Source organism: Amblyomma americanum, chromosome 9, assembly GCF_052857255.1.
Source record: "Amblyomma americanum isolate KBUSLIRL-KWMA chromosome 9, ASM5285725v1, whole genome shotgun sequence".
Lineage (NCBI taxonomy): Eukaryota > Metazoa > Arthropoda > Arachnida > Ixodida > Ixodidae > Amblyomma > Amblyomma americanum.
Genome location: NC_135505.1, coordinates 34,624,559 through 34,639,322, shown reverse-complemented (window position 1 = coordinate 34,639,322; position 14,764 = coordinate 34,624,559). Strand labels below are relative to the sequence as shown.

At 48.2% G+C, this 14,764-nt stretch overlaps 2 protein-coding genes across 2 annotated transcripts; both read left to right on the top strand.

The window, feature by feature from the left end:
• Positions 1-526: 526 nt before the first annotated feature.
• On the top strand, positions 527-2,186 carry LOC144103288 (uncharacterized). The gene is made up of 2 exons (XM_077636049.1): positions 527-963; positions 1,932-2,186. The coding sequence occupies exons 1-2, from the start codon at positions 622-624 to the stop codon at positions 2,184-2,186; spliced, it is 597 nt and encodes a 198-aa protein (XP_077492175.1). The 5' UTR covers positions 527-621.
• A 1,206-nt stretch (positions 2,187-3,392) lies between these two features.
• On the top strand, positions 3,393-13,404 carry LOC144104226 (uncharacterized). Its single transcript, XM_077637103.1, has 5 exons — positions 3,393-3,519; positions 4,442-5,150; positions 6,770-7,039; positions 10,019-10,176; positions 12,434-13,404. Exons 1-5 carry the CDS (start codon positions 3,416-3,418, stop codon positions 12,657-12,659), a joined length of 1,467 nt encoding a protein of 488 aa, XP_077493229.1. The 5' UTR covers positions 3,393-3,415; the 3' UTR covers positions 12,660-13,404.
• The last annotated feature ends 1,360 nt before the right edge of the window (positions 13,405-14,764 follow it).

The following is a 14,764-nucleotide window of genomic DNA, read 5'->3' as shown; positions in this document are numbered from 1 at the left end:
ATTTTAGAGCAAGTAGGAAGCATAGTTCGTCACTGTAAACATGTTCGCGCAGTATACTGCACTGTGTGGTTTCCTTGAAATTACGTGGGAAATACTGTTAACACCTTGTTCTGTATTGGCGGTCATCAGATGGCGCTAGTTGGTGCTGCGTAATCGTCCGCTTCAAAGTGGAAGCTCCTTCAATGTATTCACACATGCAGTAGATCCGAAGAAGTAATAGAATATATTTTCTTTTAATGTATAGTACGATCCATATAGACGTCGAGGCAAGCACTGTCATTGCCCAGGGACCTTAGGGCAGTGGCGTAAGGAGGGCGATGTGTGTGCATACGCTGTAACAACGGCTTCGTGAGCACTTGGCTTGCTAAGGCTGTCCCCCGTGACGTCATTACGTCATGCTCTCTGCCTACTTTTTTTTCCCTCCTTGCACTCCGCCCACCTAACAACCTAAACCATCCTTTTCAATCTCGTGCATCCTACAAGAAAGCTTGGCTTTGTTGATCATGACCTCCCTTCTCTTGTGCAAAACTGACTCAGGCGAGCTGGATCAGCGAGAAGTTGAAGAAAAGAAAACCCAAGAAGTTGCCACGTTCAAGGCAGGCGGAATGCATAGTTCTCGCCATGGTGCTCCTGGTCCTGGCCGTCGCTGTGGCTGTGGCGGTGTACTACCGCTACTCTCCACTGTCGGGTGGCCAGCGCTTCGGGGCCGACGACCACGGGGTCTGCGCCTCGGCCGATTGCAAGCTGCACGCTTCGTTCTTCCGGAGAAGACTCGACACCCGAATCGACCCGTGCGCAGACTTCGACGCCTATGTCTGCTCGCTGTGGTCGCCCGCCAGTGGATTAGCTCGCGACCTCGTCGAAGAGATGGCGCTGTCCTGGGCGCTGAAGGCAGCGCGGTTCCTGACGAAGGAGACGAGCGGTGGCCGTTATGACGCCAATGGCTCGTTTGCGCATGACCAGGTGAGTCATCCCTTACAGACTTTCTTTAGGCAGTCTGTAGACTGTCTGAAGACTTTTGTCTCTAAAATCAATAGACTTTCTGCAAACAAGCCCTGTAGACTACCTTATAGTCAATACAAATCATATAGAAAGTCTATAGACTGTACACAGACGCTGGTCTGTAAGTCAATAGACTTTCTATAGACAGACCTTGTAGACTACTCTATAGACAATACAAATTCCATCGACAGCCTGTAGACAACCTATAGATTTATGGCCATACGCTTTTAGTAGATTTTTGTCATAAGGAAGTCTAAAGGCGAAGACAAGACGAAGACAAGTCTCAGACGAAGACCAGTCGTCTTGTTGGAATGTTGGCAAGCACCCCGAGGCTTTCCCTTCTTTGTGAACTTTGTGATTAATTATCAAAAAAAGCATTTTTAAACGGGAAAGACTTTGTGAGCGCAATTTTTTCCATATATAGTAAGATTTCGCTATAACAATTAACATATCCGCAGATCTGCCGCCGGCAGGCTTGCATTTTTTCGCTGTTAACGTTTTTGCTATCCCATTGGTTTTCTATGTTAGTCTTAACTATTCGGTGCGAGCGATGGACACGAAAGACGCGGGTTCAATCCCGACCGCGGCGGTCGAATTTCGACGCAGGCGAAATTCTACGTGTACAGGGCGATATTTGTGTACTTCAAAAAATCCTAGGTGGCCAAAATTTCTGGAGCCTTTCACTCCGGCGTCCCTTAAAGCCTGAGTCGCTTTGGAACGTTAACCCCGCACAAACCGTGCCAAACATTACAAAATAAACATTTCGCTGCATTTCGAAAGACCGGAGCATTACCTTCAATATTTCTACACCACTATCGTACATTTTTCCAATTTTTGAAGTTTTTGTCCGAGAATGTTGGACATGGTCAACGTACTGACGTGTTGAGTGAAGCGCGAGTTTGCGTCTTCTTTCTCCTCTTCGTCGCCAGGAGGAGGCTGTGAGCACCGGTCGCAGAGCCGCGGCTGCGTTCGTCCAAAAGTGCATAGCGCAGAAGGACGACGACGCAGACAGCCTGCGCATGGTGCGCCACTTCGCGGCGTCCATCGGCATCCCGTGGCCTTACGACGAGTCGGCGACGAGGCACAGCGCGCACCCATTCGCTGTGCTAGGCAAGCTGGACGTGCTTTGGGGACTCGAGCTCTGGTCTCAGGCAAGCGAACTTCCTAAGCGGCTCAGCCAATAGACGCGTTTTCAAGCGAAAAGCTTCATTACGCCAGGTTAAGCAGACTTCGGGTAGGCAGCGCAGCGACTTTGAACGTCCTTCAGCCCCACCAAGGATAGCCGTGTATGTCCAATGTGGTACAGTTATGGTGTCTAACTCCTGACCCTGACCTTGATCCATCATCTTCAGTTGACCCTTGACATTAGGTGCACTTTGGGTTGACCTTTGACATTAAGAACATTCGATGGGGTGATGTGAAGCCACGCGGTGAGTAACCATGTGTGCAGAAGCTTTTCGCTGAATTGCAGGGTTAGCCAAGGCAATCCACTGCCAATTTTTTTGAACACCTTGCAGCCTTTCTGAAGAGCCCAAGAAAATTAGAGTACTACGAGAAAATTTCGTCACAACGATTGAAGTCGAGCGCAAAAAGCTTAGGCAGCAAAAAGAGAAAAAAAAATGCAGCGCAATTGCTCCCCTGCTGAGTTTTACGCCTAAGAATTAACATGTACTAAACCAAAGTAATGTTCCACAGTTTATAGTAAGAAAACCACAGCTCACAATTGGCAGCGAGGCACCGGAAGTAGCAAGGAAATACGTGTACTTAGGGCAGGTAGTGACCGCTGATCCGGATCACGAGAGGGAAATAACTGCAAGGACAATTACGAGGTGATATGGATCATGAATGGCAGTTTAGCAGTATCTTTCAAGAGAAAAGTGTACAACAACTGTATCTTGCCGGTACTCACCTACGGGGCAGAAACGTGGAGGCTAACGAAAAGGGTTCAGGTCTAGATAAGATCAACGCAGCGAACTATTTAAAGAAAAATGCTAGTTGTGACGTTAAGAGACCGGATGCGTACAGAGCGGGTGAGGGAACAAACGCGGGTCAATGACATCGTAGTCGAAGTAAAGACGAATAAATGGGCTTGGGCAGGGCACGTAATGCAAAAATAAGATAACCGCTGGACTTTGAAGGTAACGGAGTGGATACGAAGAGAAGGCAATCCTAGCAGCGGGCGGCAGAAGGTTAGGTGGACGGATGAGATTTAGAAGTTTGCGGGCATATAGGGTGGGCGCAGCTTGTAAAGGACAGGGATAATTGGAGAGACATGGGAGAGACCTTTGCCCTGCGGTGGGTATAGTCAGGCTGATGATGATGATGATGATGATGATGATGATGAGAGTTTGTCTCGGTGTCTATGCTGCAGACGGTCGTGTTGAAGAACAATGGCGGGAAGGCTAACCCGCCGATGCTGGTGATTCGCAAGACGGGAATGGCTGCCGCCTGGCTGGACTTTGTGGACCTCCTCGACAAGAGCGGAGGTCGGCGGGCATACTACAAGGAGATTCAAAGGTACGTTGCACCATTGTTGCCTGGGATACCCAACAATTCTGGACAAAGACGTTTTTGAACGTGAAAGAGTTTTTGAGTGCAGTTTTTTCATACTATATGAAATTTCACTTTAACAATCCGTATATCCGCAGATCTCGCTTCGGTAGGCTTGAATGTTTTCGCTATTAACGCTTTTGCTATCGTCAAAAGCGTTCGCCGTTGGTTTTCTATGGCAGACTGGACTGCACGATGCGATCGATGGAAACACTATAAAACAAAGATTTTGCTACTCCTTAGAAGAAAGAACCATTATCTTCAATTTTTTTATGCCAGTACCTTACAGTTTTCCAATATTCAAAATTTTATTTGAGAATGTTGGACATGAATAAGCCAGTAATCACTCATTGGAATGCATCCCTTGTAGTTAATCTAGTCATCATTGCCATCATCAGCCTGACTACGCCCACTGCAGGGCAAAGGCCTCTACCTCTACCCATGTCTCTCCATTAACCCTGTTCTTTGCCCGCTGCGCCTACCCTATCCCCGAAAACTTTTTAATCTCATCCGCCCACATAATTGCTTGTCGCCCCCTGCTACCGTTGCCTTCTCTTGGAATCCACTCCGTTACCCTTAAGGACCAGCAGTTATCTTGCCTTCGCATTACATGTCCTGCCCAAGTTCATTTCTTCCTCTTGATTTCGGCTTGGATGTCCGTAATTCGCGTTTGTTCCCTCGCCCTAGTTAATCTAGTATCTCAAGTCTACTCCACTTCGTGGGACTCCCTTAAATACACTGGAATAGCCGAAGGCTTCCTGTTAGAAAGGGCACTAATAGCAGAGGTGCTATGAAAAAAATTGGTATGGTTTTAACGTAGTTAAAACGAGTAGACGTGCGAAGGCGCCACAGAATTGTTGGGCATGATAAATATAGAAATACCGTGCAGGCTCTACGGGTTACCAATGCCGAGCGAGGTGACCATGACCGCACACCTCGTTCTGGAACGGGCGGTCTTGACCACTCTTGCGGCCAGCGTCAACGAGACCGGCCGCGAAGCCGTCTACACGACGGTCTCTCGTCTCGAGTCCCTCTTCAGCAACCTGAACGGCTACCCGCTTTCCAGAACCATACTGTCCGTCTTCAAGTCCTCGGGAATCATCGCACAAAGCGGCGTCTACATCACCGACCGCCACTTCCTGGCCGCCACGGACTGGCTGCTGGGCAAGTACAGCAGGCGACAGCTCCTGGAGCACATCGCCTGGTGGTTCGCCCAGATATGCGTGGTGATGGCATCGCGCAAGGCGAGGATGCTGGTCACGAGCAGCGAGGACGGCTCGCGGATGCTGAAGACGTCTCGATGCCTCGAAACGGCCGCAGCCTGGTTCGGCCCGGCGCTGTACTACATGAGCGACGCGGAGGATTTCGCGGCGGAGCGCAGAGAAGGCGTGGACAGGTTCCTCCGAGGTCTGACCGCGCAGACGCAAAGGGCACTGGCGGCGACCACGTGGGTAGACGAGCATACGAGGCGCGTCATGGAGCAAAGGCTTCGCCACCTCAGAATAGTGGCCTGGATGGAGCAGCTGGAGAGCAGCGGTGGCCCGCCTCAAGATCAGAGTTGGGGATCGTTCTCCAACTACTGGTACGATCCCAAAAAGGTATGGCCATATCTGTAGCAAATGTTGAGAATGCCCCAAGTGACGAGAACGCGCAACACAAGGAAAACGATGCTCATTGTTTGGTGTTCTTAAAGAAAAGGGCGCGAAATGTTCACGCTGGCCCAAAAATGGAAGCATACCAAGTAGCCCAGAAGAATGCCATTTGTGAATAAAGATAACAGGGGATCTATACGGGGGCGCAGAATCATGAGTGGGGCGGCGTATTTGATTCCTTGCTGTCTTCGTTCATGTCTGTAGCGCCGTTTTCTTTGAAGATTCATTAAAAACAAAGACAGCGAGCTGCTGTGTTACTACACTTGGCATTCGTTGTCTGTTCCGTGCTACATATGCTCTACGAAATCATCATCGCCATCATCATCTGCCTCACTACGCCCACCGCAGGGTAAAGGCCTTTAACATGTCTTTCCAAATAACCCGGTCCATTGCCAGCTGCGGCCACCCTATCCCTGCAAACTTCTTAATCTCATCCGCCCACCTAACTTTCTGCCGCTACCCGCTATGCATGTCTTTTCTTGGTACCCCTCCTTTACTCTTAAGGACAAGCTGTTATCTTGCCTTCGCGGTACATGCCCTGCCCAAGCCCATTTCTTCCTCATGATTTCAATTAGGACGTCATTTACCCCCGTTTGTTCCCTCACCCACTCTGCCCGCTTCCGGTCTCTTAACGTTACACCTATCATGTTTATTTCCATAGCTCTGTGCGTTGTCTTTAACTTGAGCTCAACCCTTTTCGTAGCCTCCAAGTTTCTGCCCTTTGGGTACTCAGATTATCAGTAAGATACAGTTGTACTTTACAATATTTCTTCTTCCCGCTCTCAGTCAGTACGACATTGAAATATTACAGGCATTGTATACTATAATGCACATTAAGCCATTGTCCCGTCCTCAATCTCCAAGTTAACAGGACCCCTTTCCTTCTGTCTTCCAATCTATCAGTCTACATCCTATTACCACTCCTTTTCCTGTCAAAACTTTCCTGGATCCAGCAATTAACCGCCTGTGTCTTGGCCACTCCCCCTTTGTGTGTATGTGTCAGCAACGTCTGAGGCCTTCCTTCTATCCTTCCTCTCCATTACTAGTAAGCTCGCGTCTACCGGAGAACTTGCATGTTCAACATTCTCGCAAAACAATTCTGAACTTTGGAATTAGTAAGATACTCTTGTGGAAATACAGAAGGTAATGGTACATTCTTCTGACGCGTACGAAATCTTTTATTTGATCTGTTTCCATCCATTGCATCGAACAGTTAAGACGTCCATAAAAAACAAATGGGGAACGCTTTTGATTATAGCAAGAACGTTAATAGAAAAAAAGCTGAAGATTGACATTGGGTGATCTGAGAATATACTGACTGCTACAGTGAAAGATTACACTATATGACAAAAATTGCGTTCATCAACGGTTTCCCGCTCAAATTTAGTTTTTCATAGAATTGTTGTTTATGATTATGAATGGCAGCGGCTAATCGTTAATGAAGAATATCCTGATAATCTCCGATTTCCGTTGTAACAAGATCTACAGACAGTGGCGTGACGAGAACAGGGTATTTTAATGTGCGTGGCATTACACGGCTTGCGCGCGACGAAACCGTGGAGCAGGAATTCCTGGAGAACTGGATCACGGCAGCCGGGCACCGACTGCGGGAGAAGGGCGCGGCTGGGCTCCTGCGTGAAGAGAAGTACTGGCTTGCCTCGCCGTACCAGGGAGTGCTGTACGCATACCTGACCAACCTGGTGGAGGTATCCCATGCTGCACTCGCCGGGCCGCTGTTCTACGCCCAGAAGGAGGCGGGGGTGCTTCGTGCCGCCAGCTTCGGAGGCCTGGCCACAGCCTTCCTCGACGCAGCGCTGAGGATGTTCGACCTCCGCGTGAGTGAAGCTCGAAGCGCGCGTTTAGCGAAGAGGTTCTACAAGTTAAATGGGCTCTGAAAGGGGGCTATTAAAGTTGCGGTATGCCTGGGATATTAAAGCACGCCTCTTCACGAGTATTGTCCAGGAAGGATTTTTTAATGCGTTTTGTAAACACAGAGTTATCTGGGGTCATAATATTAATAATAATTGGTTTTTAGGGAAAGGAAATGGCACAGTATCTGTCACACATATCGGCGGACACCTGAACCGCGCCTGACCGGACACCTGAAGAGAAGGGATAAAGGAGGGAGTGAAATAAGAAAGGAAAAAAGAGGTGCCGTAGTGGAGGGCTCCGGAATAATTTACACCACCTGGGGCTTTCTGATAATAATAATAATTGTTTTTTTTGGGGGGAAAGGAAATGGCGCAGTATCTGTCTCATATATCGTTGGACACCTGAACCGCGCCGTAAGGGAAGGGATAAAGGAGAGAGTGAAAGAAGAAAGGAAGAAGAGGTGCCGTAGTGGAGGGCTACTGAATAATTTCGACCACCTGGGGATCTTTAACGTGCACTGACATCGCACAGCACACGGGCGCCTTAGCGTTTTTCCTCCATAAAAACGCAGCCGCCGCGGTCGGGTTCGAACCCGGGAACTCCGGATCAGTAGTCGAGCGCCCTAACCACTGAGCCACCGCGGCGGGTTAGGGGCTTTCTGGCCAAAATTTGAATTTCAGTGTCTCCGCGCCTTTCCCTTTCCTCTGGTCACATTTTGCACGCTGGAAGGTCGGCGCTTCTCCGCCGGCGCCACCTCCGAAGGATGGCTTCCTGACCCGCCGGAGATAAGCGGCTTATAGCCCGCGGCCAGGGTAGCTGCCTGACGTCTGACAGAATCTAACGAATAGCCAGTTCTCAACATGTATGCGTAGATGCGAGCGACGGAGGAGGGTGCCAGCATGAAAAAGTCGCCGGGAAAGGCTCGCCAACTTTCGCTCGTGATTGTGGGCCCTCTGCTGCGTGTAGAAGTGTTTTATTTGGCTCAGGTGTTCATGACACAATGTAGTGATTGAGCGAGTTGATGCCCTCTCCTCGGAAAGTGTTTCCGAGCCCCTTTGAGCCGCGAGGCTATGGCCATAACTTTTGGAACGGGCATTAGCATATACCAGGCACCCCTGCTGAATTTAACCAAGATGTTGAAGAACACTAAGTAACAGAGACGGGCGCAACCACTTGAGTACTGTATGTATTTCCTGTACTTAATGCACTGAAAGTGCTGCATGTATTTCTAAAGCCAGCCGTTACCTCATAGACTGTTAAGCTCTAAGGTGTTTTGCATATATGGCCATAAAGACTGCTGGCAGGTTTTCCACAACACGGTGGGCCACAACACGGTTGCCATCTGCCGTAGGCTTTGGACAAAGAAACATAAGCGAAATTTGGGATTGGAGGTGTAAGTTCCAGAGCTCTAAATAATATAAAGCTAAGGGCACTCCAGCTAAATATAAGAAAGATTTAAAACAGACTGAGTAATGTTCAAAGTCGCACGGCCTAGTCAACAGGATGTTATCGTTTTAAAGGTTAATGATTACTAAATTATAATTAGGCACCTATCTAAACCCCGGTTTAGGCCGCCGCAATGGCTCAGTGGTTATGCTGCTTGGCTGCTGACCCGAAAGACACGGGTTCGAATGTGGCGGTCGAATTTCGATGGAGGCGAAATTCTAGAGGTAAATATACTGTGCGATGTCAGTGCACGTTATAAAACCCCAGCTGGTCGAAATTTCCGGAGACCTTCACTACGGCGTCCCTAATCGCCCGAGTCACTTTCGTACGCTAAAGCCCCCATAAACCATGAACCATGAAACACTGGTCTAAGTATTAAAGCGTGAATTCGGAAGTCGTAGATCGCCTTCAAGAACAGCCAGCTGGAATGTTTGCGCCAGGGTACCATTTATGTAGATTTATTTGACCAGTCCGAAATGAAACCTGCAAAAAAAAAACTACCGCGTAACAGTGGTGCTATTTCAACTTCACAAGCCGCATCTCCAAGAACAAAATTAGATTTTCACTGGGAAGCTGTCCTGGGTGGGGCCTCGCCTGTGCTTTGTACTTACGATTCAGATTTGCACCAGCAGCTCTCAGTGATAGGTTTCGCATTTCGCGGGCTTATTTAAAGGCCGCTAAAAAAAGCTATGGGAATGGTACTCTGGGGAAAACATTCCATCAACTTGTTTTGCAGGACAATCTTCAAATCCTTGACTGACACTTTGTTTGTGCAGGTAGTATGTTCAATGATAGATATTTATTCTTTGATAATTAACTAAATAATAAAAATATATGCTGTAAACGAGGTCAAGCAGCTGTTGGCGAAGCGACCAGGCGAAGCTGATTTGTTCGCGCCTCCGCGGGCTCGCAACCAAGGCGCGGCTTACGTGGCAGTATTTATTTTATTTTTTCACCCTCAAGGTCAGGGACGACGCCGGATTCTTGGATGGCTATGACCGCGTGAAGTAGCGCTTTCACACCAAAAGCATGTTTGCCGAACTAAATTATGAATTCCTTCATGAATTTAATTTTTGGGTAAATGAGTTTTCCAGGCTTCTCATTAAGTCTAAAGGAAGCTGCCCTGAAGTTATAGATAATCATAACTGGTTTTCGGTGAAAGGAAATGCGCAGTATCTGTCTCGCATCTCGGCGGACACCTGAACCACGCCGTAAGAGAGTGGAAGTATCTGTCTCACATCTCGACCGACACCTGAACCGCGCCGTAAGGGAAGGGATAAATGAGGAAGTGAAAGAAGAAAGGAAGGAAGAGATGCCGTGAATTTATATATAAAGTTTGATTCTAGGATGGTTACTTCCAGGTTACAGAATTCGCGGCCAGGAAATTGTGATCCCGAATACAGCAACCTGAACTTACCCGTCAAACTTTCATGTCCCTGCTGCACTAAAACACTGTGCGATTCCCGCAATAACTATAGTGCACTTTGTACACGCAGGGAATCCGAATCGAAGGAGGCCAGCCCAGGTCATGGATGAGTCCATTCGCCGAGCAGCAGCTTTACAAGAGGCTCAGGTGCAGCAGTGTCAGCGGCGAAAACCTGCTCCAGGTGGCGAGCCTGCGCGTCGCTTGGGACGCCTATAAAAACGACTCAGGGTAGGCCGCCGTAGACTTGGCTGAGGCGTTCATAACCTAATACGCATAGTCTGTAAGGCATTGCCTAGGCAGAGCCTTCATGTGTCGGGCTAGCCTATTAGACATAGTTCATGAATAATATTCACCTGTTAGGCATCGTGAAAGTGTAGTGTTCACATGTTAGGCATCAGTTAGTAATCGCAAAGGCATACTCTTCACCTGTTAGGCATCTGTTAGGCATCGTTATGCCTTGTCTTTACCTGTTAGGCATCGTTAAAAGGGTCATGACATGGTCGTTCTTCATATTGCATTTTTGTGCTTCAGTAACTAATACAAGAGCTTATGACTCAGTTTCCGAAATTTGGCTGCCCTGGACGTGCTCTATATTCCAAAAAATGCGATCGAAATTGAGAACGGGAAACTCCTCCCACCGGCAGTGACCGCCATATTGAATGCTGTCGTGACGTCACCAGGGCATACACGGAGAAACGTCGTCTGCTTAATTGCTCTCGTTTCTGCAATGTGCGCAGCGAGGTCTCTTGTTCCCTATACTTCCGCGGGCGATCGAAGTAGCAGTCTTCTCCCACATATAAGTGACTTGTGCCGCTAAAGCGTTAATAAAGGGTTCCATACGAGCCGAAGGGAATGTACGTTGGTCTTACAAATGCACACATGTAGCGGGGAAGTCGTCTCATTCGGCACTTTTCTCTGCTCCTTTCGTGCCTCAAGGTTACTCTAGTGCCACCTTGTGATAATCTGAGTTTTATTATCGAGCCGATGAATAGCGGACAAGAAATTGGTAGCCAGCTATAAAACGCCGCCGCTTTCAGCGCGCACATCGGCGAAGGCATGCTCGGCACGTGCCGCTTTTCACATACGGGAGCACTTGACTGCAAAAAAAACCCATCTCATAACATAAAAAGAACATGGTTATAAGAGCAAAAAGTTAAGCAGGGGTCCATCGATTTCTGTTCCCTCAACAATCAGAAAAGGGGTGCCACGAGCAAGTCCGCTTTTTTAAAGATCAGTCAGGTCGCGTACTAAGCTGACGACGCGAGGTGGGTATGCCCCTCAGACGTCAGCGATCAGATGTTGCCAGACCAGCAAGCAGTTCGCAGAAGAGACGGAAAAAATTCGTATTCAAAATATTTAGCGCACAGAATCAACTGAAACTTGGGGGAATTTTAATTTAACAAGTTGAGAATTAAATGTGATAAGCAGGGCATGCGGTGAAATAGGCTGTCATGGCCCCTTTAAGGACTAGTTTTCACCTGTGAGGCATCGTAAAAGCTAGTCTTCACCTGTTAGGCATCTTTGAGGCGTAGTCTTCACCTTTTATGTATTTTTGCGGCGTAGTATTCACCTGTTAGGCATCGTAAATGTGTAGTCTTCATCTGTTAGACATCGTTAAGGTGCCTTCATCTGTCTGGCATCTGTTTGGCATCGTTACGGCGTAGTCTTCACCTGTTAGGCATCTGTTAGGCATCGTTAAGGCGTAGCCTTCACCTGTTCGCCATTTGCTACGCATAGTTCAGCAATTTCAGGCGGGATCATGAGCTTTGCGTCCTTCCCTTGGCACGTGCAGTTTTCAAAGCAACACTAAAAAAAAGGAAAAATACGTTGGCCTACGTTTAGTTAGGACGAACGTCCTATCGCGAACAGGTGTATTTCACTGAAAATAGAAATTTTGTTAGTACACAATATATGTAATATATGAAATACAGGTATCACGGCTACCTACAGGTTTTGAAAACTGCATGGCATTGATTTTTTGGTGCTGATCTCTGAGGCTAGTCTACATCGCCATTCACTCAACAATCACTGGTTATTTTTCGTTATGTACAGCCTCCGTCAAAAGTATACAGCCCAAGAGGTTTGCTTCTAAGCTGTTTAGCGGGGCTCCCTAGAAAATCTAGCAATAGAAAGCTTGGGAAGATTGAGGACTCGAAGCCATTTATCATTCTATGGATTACAGTTGTTGAGTATGCATAATCATGCGCCCTGAAGTCCTCGCAAGCAAACCCCTTGGGTTGTATACTTGTGACGGGGGCTGTACGTCACGAATTTGTATAGAAATGCAGGACAGAAACGTTCCAGTTTCAACTCCACCTATCAAAGTAAGAAATTCGAATTTTGTTGCCAAAGGAAAGTCAACCGTTCCAAAAAAATTCATAACATTTTTTATAGGAACTGTATTTGTATGCATTTACCACGTTCCTTTAAAACGACCGGAACCACCAATGTTGGCTTATTTACTTCGACTCACGCGTTTCTGCAGTGAGTTGACGTCGGGCGAACAGATGGGCATATTGGACTGGTCGGGCAGGCTTCATCTCTACACGCCTGACCAGATTTTCTTCCTCACCTACTGCCTCCGGTTCTGTAACACAGGCATCAACTGCGGCGCTGCAGTGCGCAGTCTCCCCTACTTCGGGACGGCCTTCGGCTGCGGCAAACGCCTCACTGACGAAGACGAGAGGAACCAGTGCCGCTTCTTCCCATAGTTTCGTTTTAGCTGCTCATCTGCTTATGGAGCCCAGAGCTAACTCATTATCTGACATAATTTATGCATCAATGAAGTGTGGGCCATGAACTTACCGACAATGAACTATGCTAACATATAGATGCCTCCGAACGACATGGTTCGTGGGTAATGACCTTAATATTTGTGCTTCGCACATAGTTGTTCTATGTTGGCGCTGGACGTCGATATGAAGCGGGAACGGCGCGCGTGAAAGCACGGCATTCTTCCCCTTTTACTTTTTAGTCACAACCACCATGCATTTCCTGTGTGATTTCAGAACGTTTAAATGTTTTAAGGAAGACTTGTGTCAGGTGAGCGCTATGAAAATAGAAACGCATCAGTTACGAACGATAGTGGCAGCTTGACTGCTTGCAGGAAATTTGCGGCCAGAATTTTTGTTTCGGAAAAGTTTAGTTGCTTCATGTTCTCGAGTTTTGTTCTCTGATTTATTTGCCTGGAATTTTGTACGTGCAAGCAGTAAAACGTTCTCGGCAATATATGTTTCGCGGGACAGAAAAGGGGTAATATATAAATTTGGGTTGGGGCAGTCTTATCACCTTGCCTGCACCGAGTCGGAAAATGAATGGCGTCATATGCTGTGAGAACTTTGCGCCGCCAATAATATATAACAGCACTATATGTGCAACGTGATAATTTATTGCTGGGTCTTGCCTAATTTTCTCAAATGTATAATAAACCACTGTTAAACGGCTATCTGTTTCACAAAACCATAAAATATTTTACGAAGAGGCAAGCTTTTTGTTTTCACTTGTATACAGTGTGTAAATAAAGACTGCAACGTCGTAAGTACCTAACGTGTTGTGTGTTATCGCGCAGTCTTCTAGATACGCCCGCACACTGAAAAATCCTCATCAAATGCCAGATGAGAGAATTTATTTCCAGCTTGGCCCAAGAGGCACCATACTTGAGTAAATCTGGAGAACAGTAACAAAAAACTGGCCGTGGCTCAACTCAGCCGAGCCAGGTTATACAGAGCGAGAGCTCTGGTAAGAATGGTGAGACATTGTTTAGGTTTGGTTCACCTTTATTGTTTGAAGACTTCAGCGAGAGGAAATAACGTGGTGCATGACGTGCCACAAGTGCAAGAGCGAGCGTCCAGAGCGGCGGTTGGCGCAGCTGCGGACGTGGCTGCCAAGTTCAAGAGCCAATCACGTGACACATCACATGACAACTGGCGAGGAGGAGCGGCCCAGCAGCAGCCGCGCAGCTTTGGCGACGAAGGTGAAGATGAAGATCAATGCATCTGCCTCACGCGACTTTGCACATGCGGCGCGCCTCCCGTTAGAGGTCAAATCTAAGAGCCAGATGACCTTCAGGGTCAGCTTGGGAGGAGTAGAGCTTTTCGGACTAAACAATAGCAGAGGTTTAGCGCTGGTTCAACTTAGCGATATGAGTGAGAGCCTTGGTTTGACGCCGGAGTTTGTCCGGCGCGTGCCTCATCTTTAGAAAGATCGAGCGCCAGCGAAGCAGCTGTTGTACCACCGCTAGTCACCTGGTACAGCAGCGGCGAAGTTCCGAGCGAGCGCAGCTGCGGCGCCTCTCCATAGAGAGTCACGTGGTATGAAGTTACTCGCCACACCTCCGCACCGTCGGCTCAAAATCAAACGCATGCCTTTTGGCTTCGCGTTAAAAAGCTGTAGCCGCTGTAACGTTCGGGCCCGGGTACTCCGGCTCAGTAGCCCGAAGAGCTGCTGGCCCGCTAGGATCGCTGTCGATCGCGGCGCCTCTACAGTCATTGCGGCTGTTCGCTGCACGTTATCGCGTCAAAACACACATGACAGCGCTTACCCTGCAGCGCAGTGAGGCAATTTCGCTTGCTGGATCACGCTCGCTCCGCAGCTGCTCGTCGTGTGGCAGCGTAGCTACAGGCGACGGAGCAGCGCTACGCATTGTTTTCACTCCGTGGGTTACGACTTTGGCGTTCGTCGTCGGACGACAAGGCGAAGTCGGTCAGCTTCGCTTCGCTTCGAGCTCTCGTGCTGCTGTGTGGCTTTCAGGCGTGCTACCTGCTCCTCCGGATGGCTGCACGAGCGTGGTTTGTTGTGTGCCTTTGTGCGGGTGTGT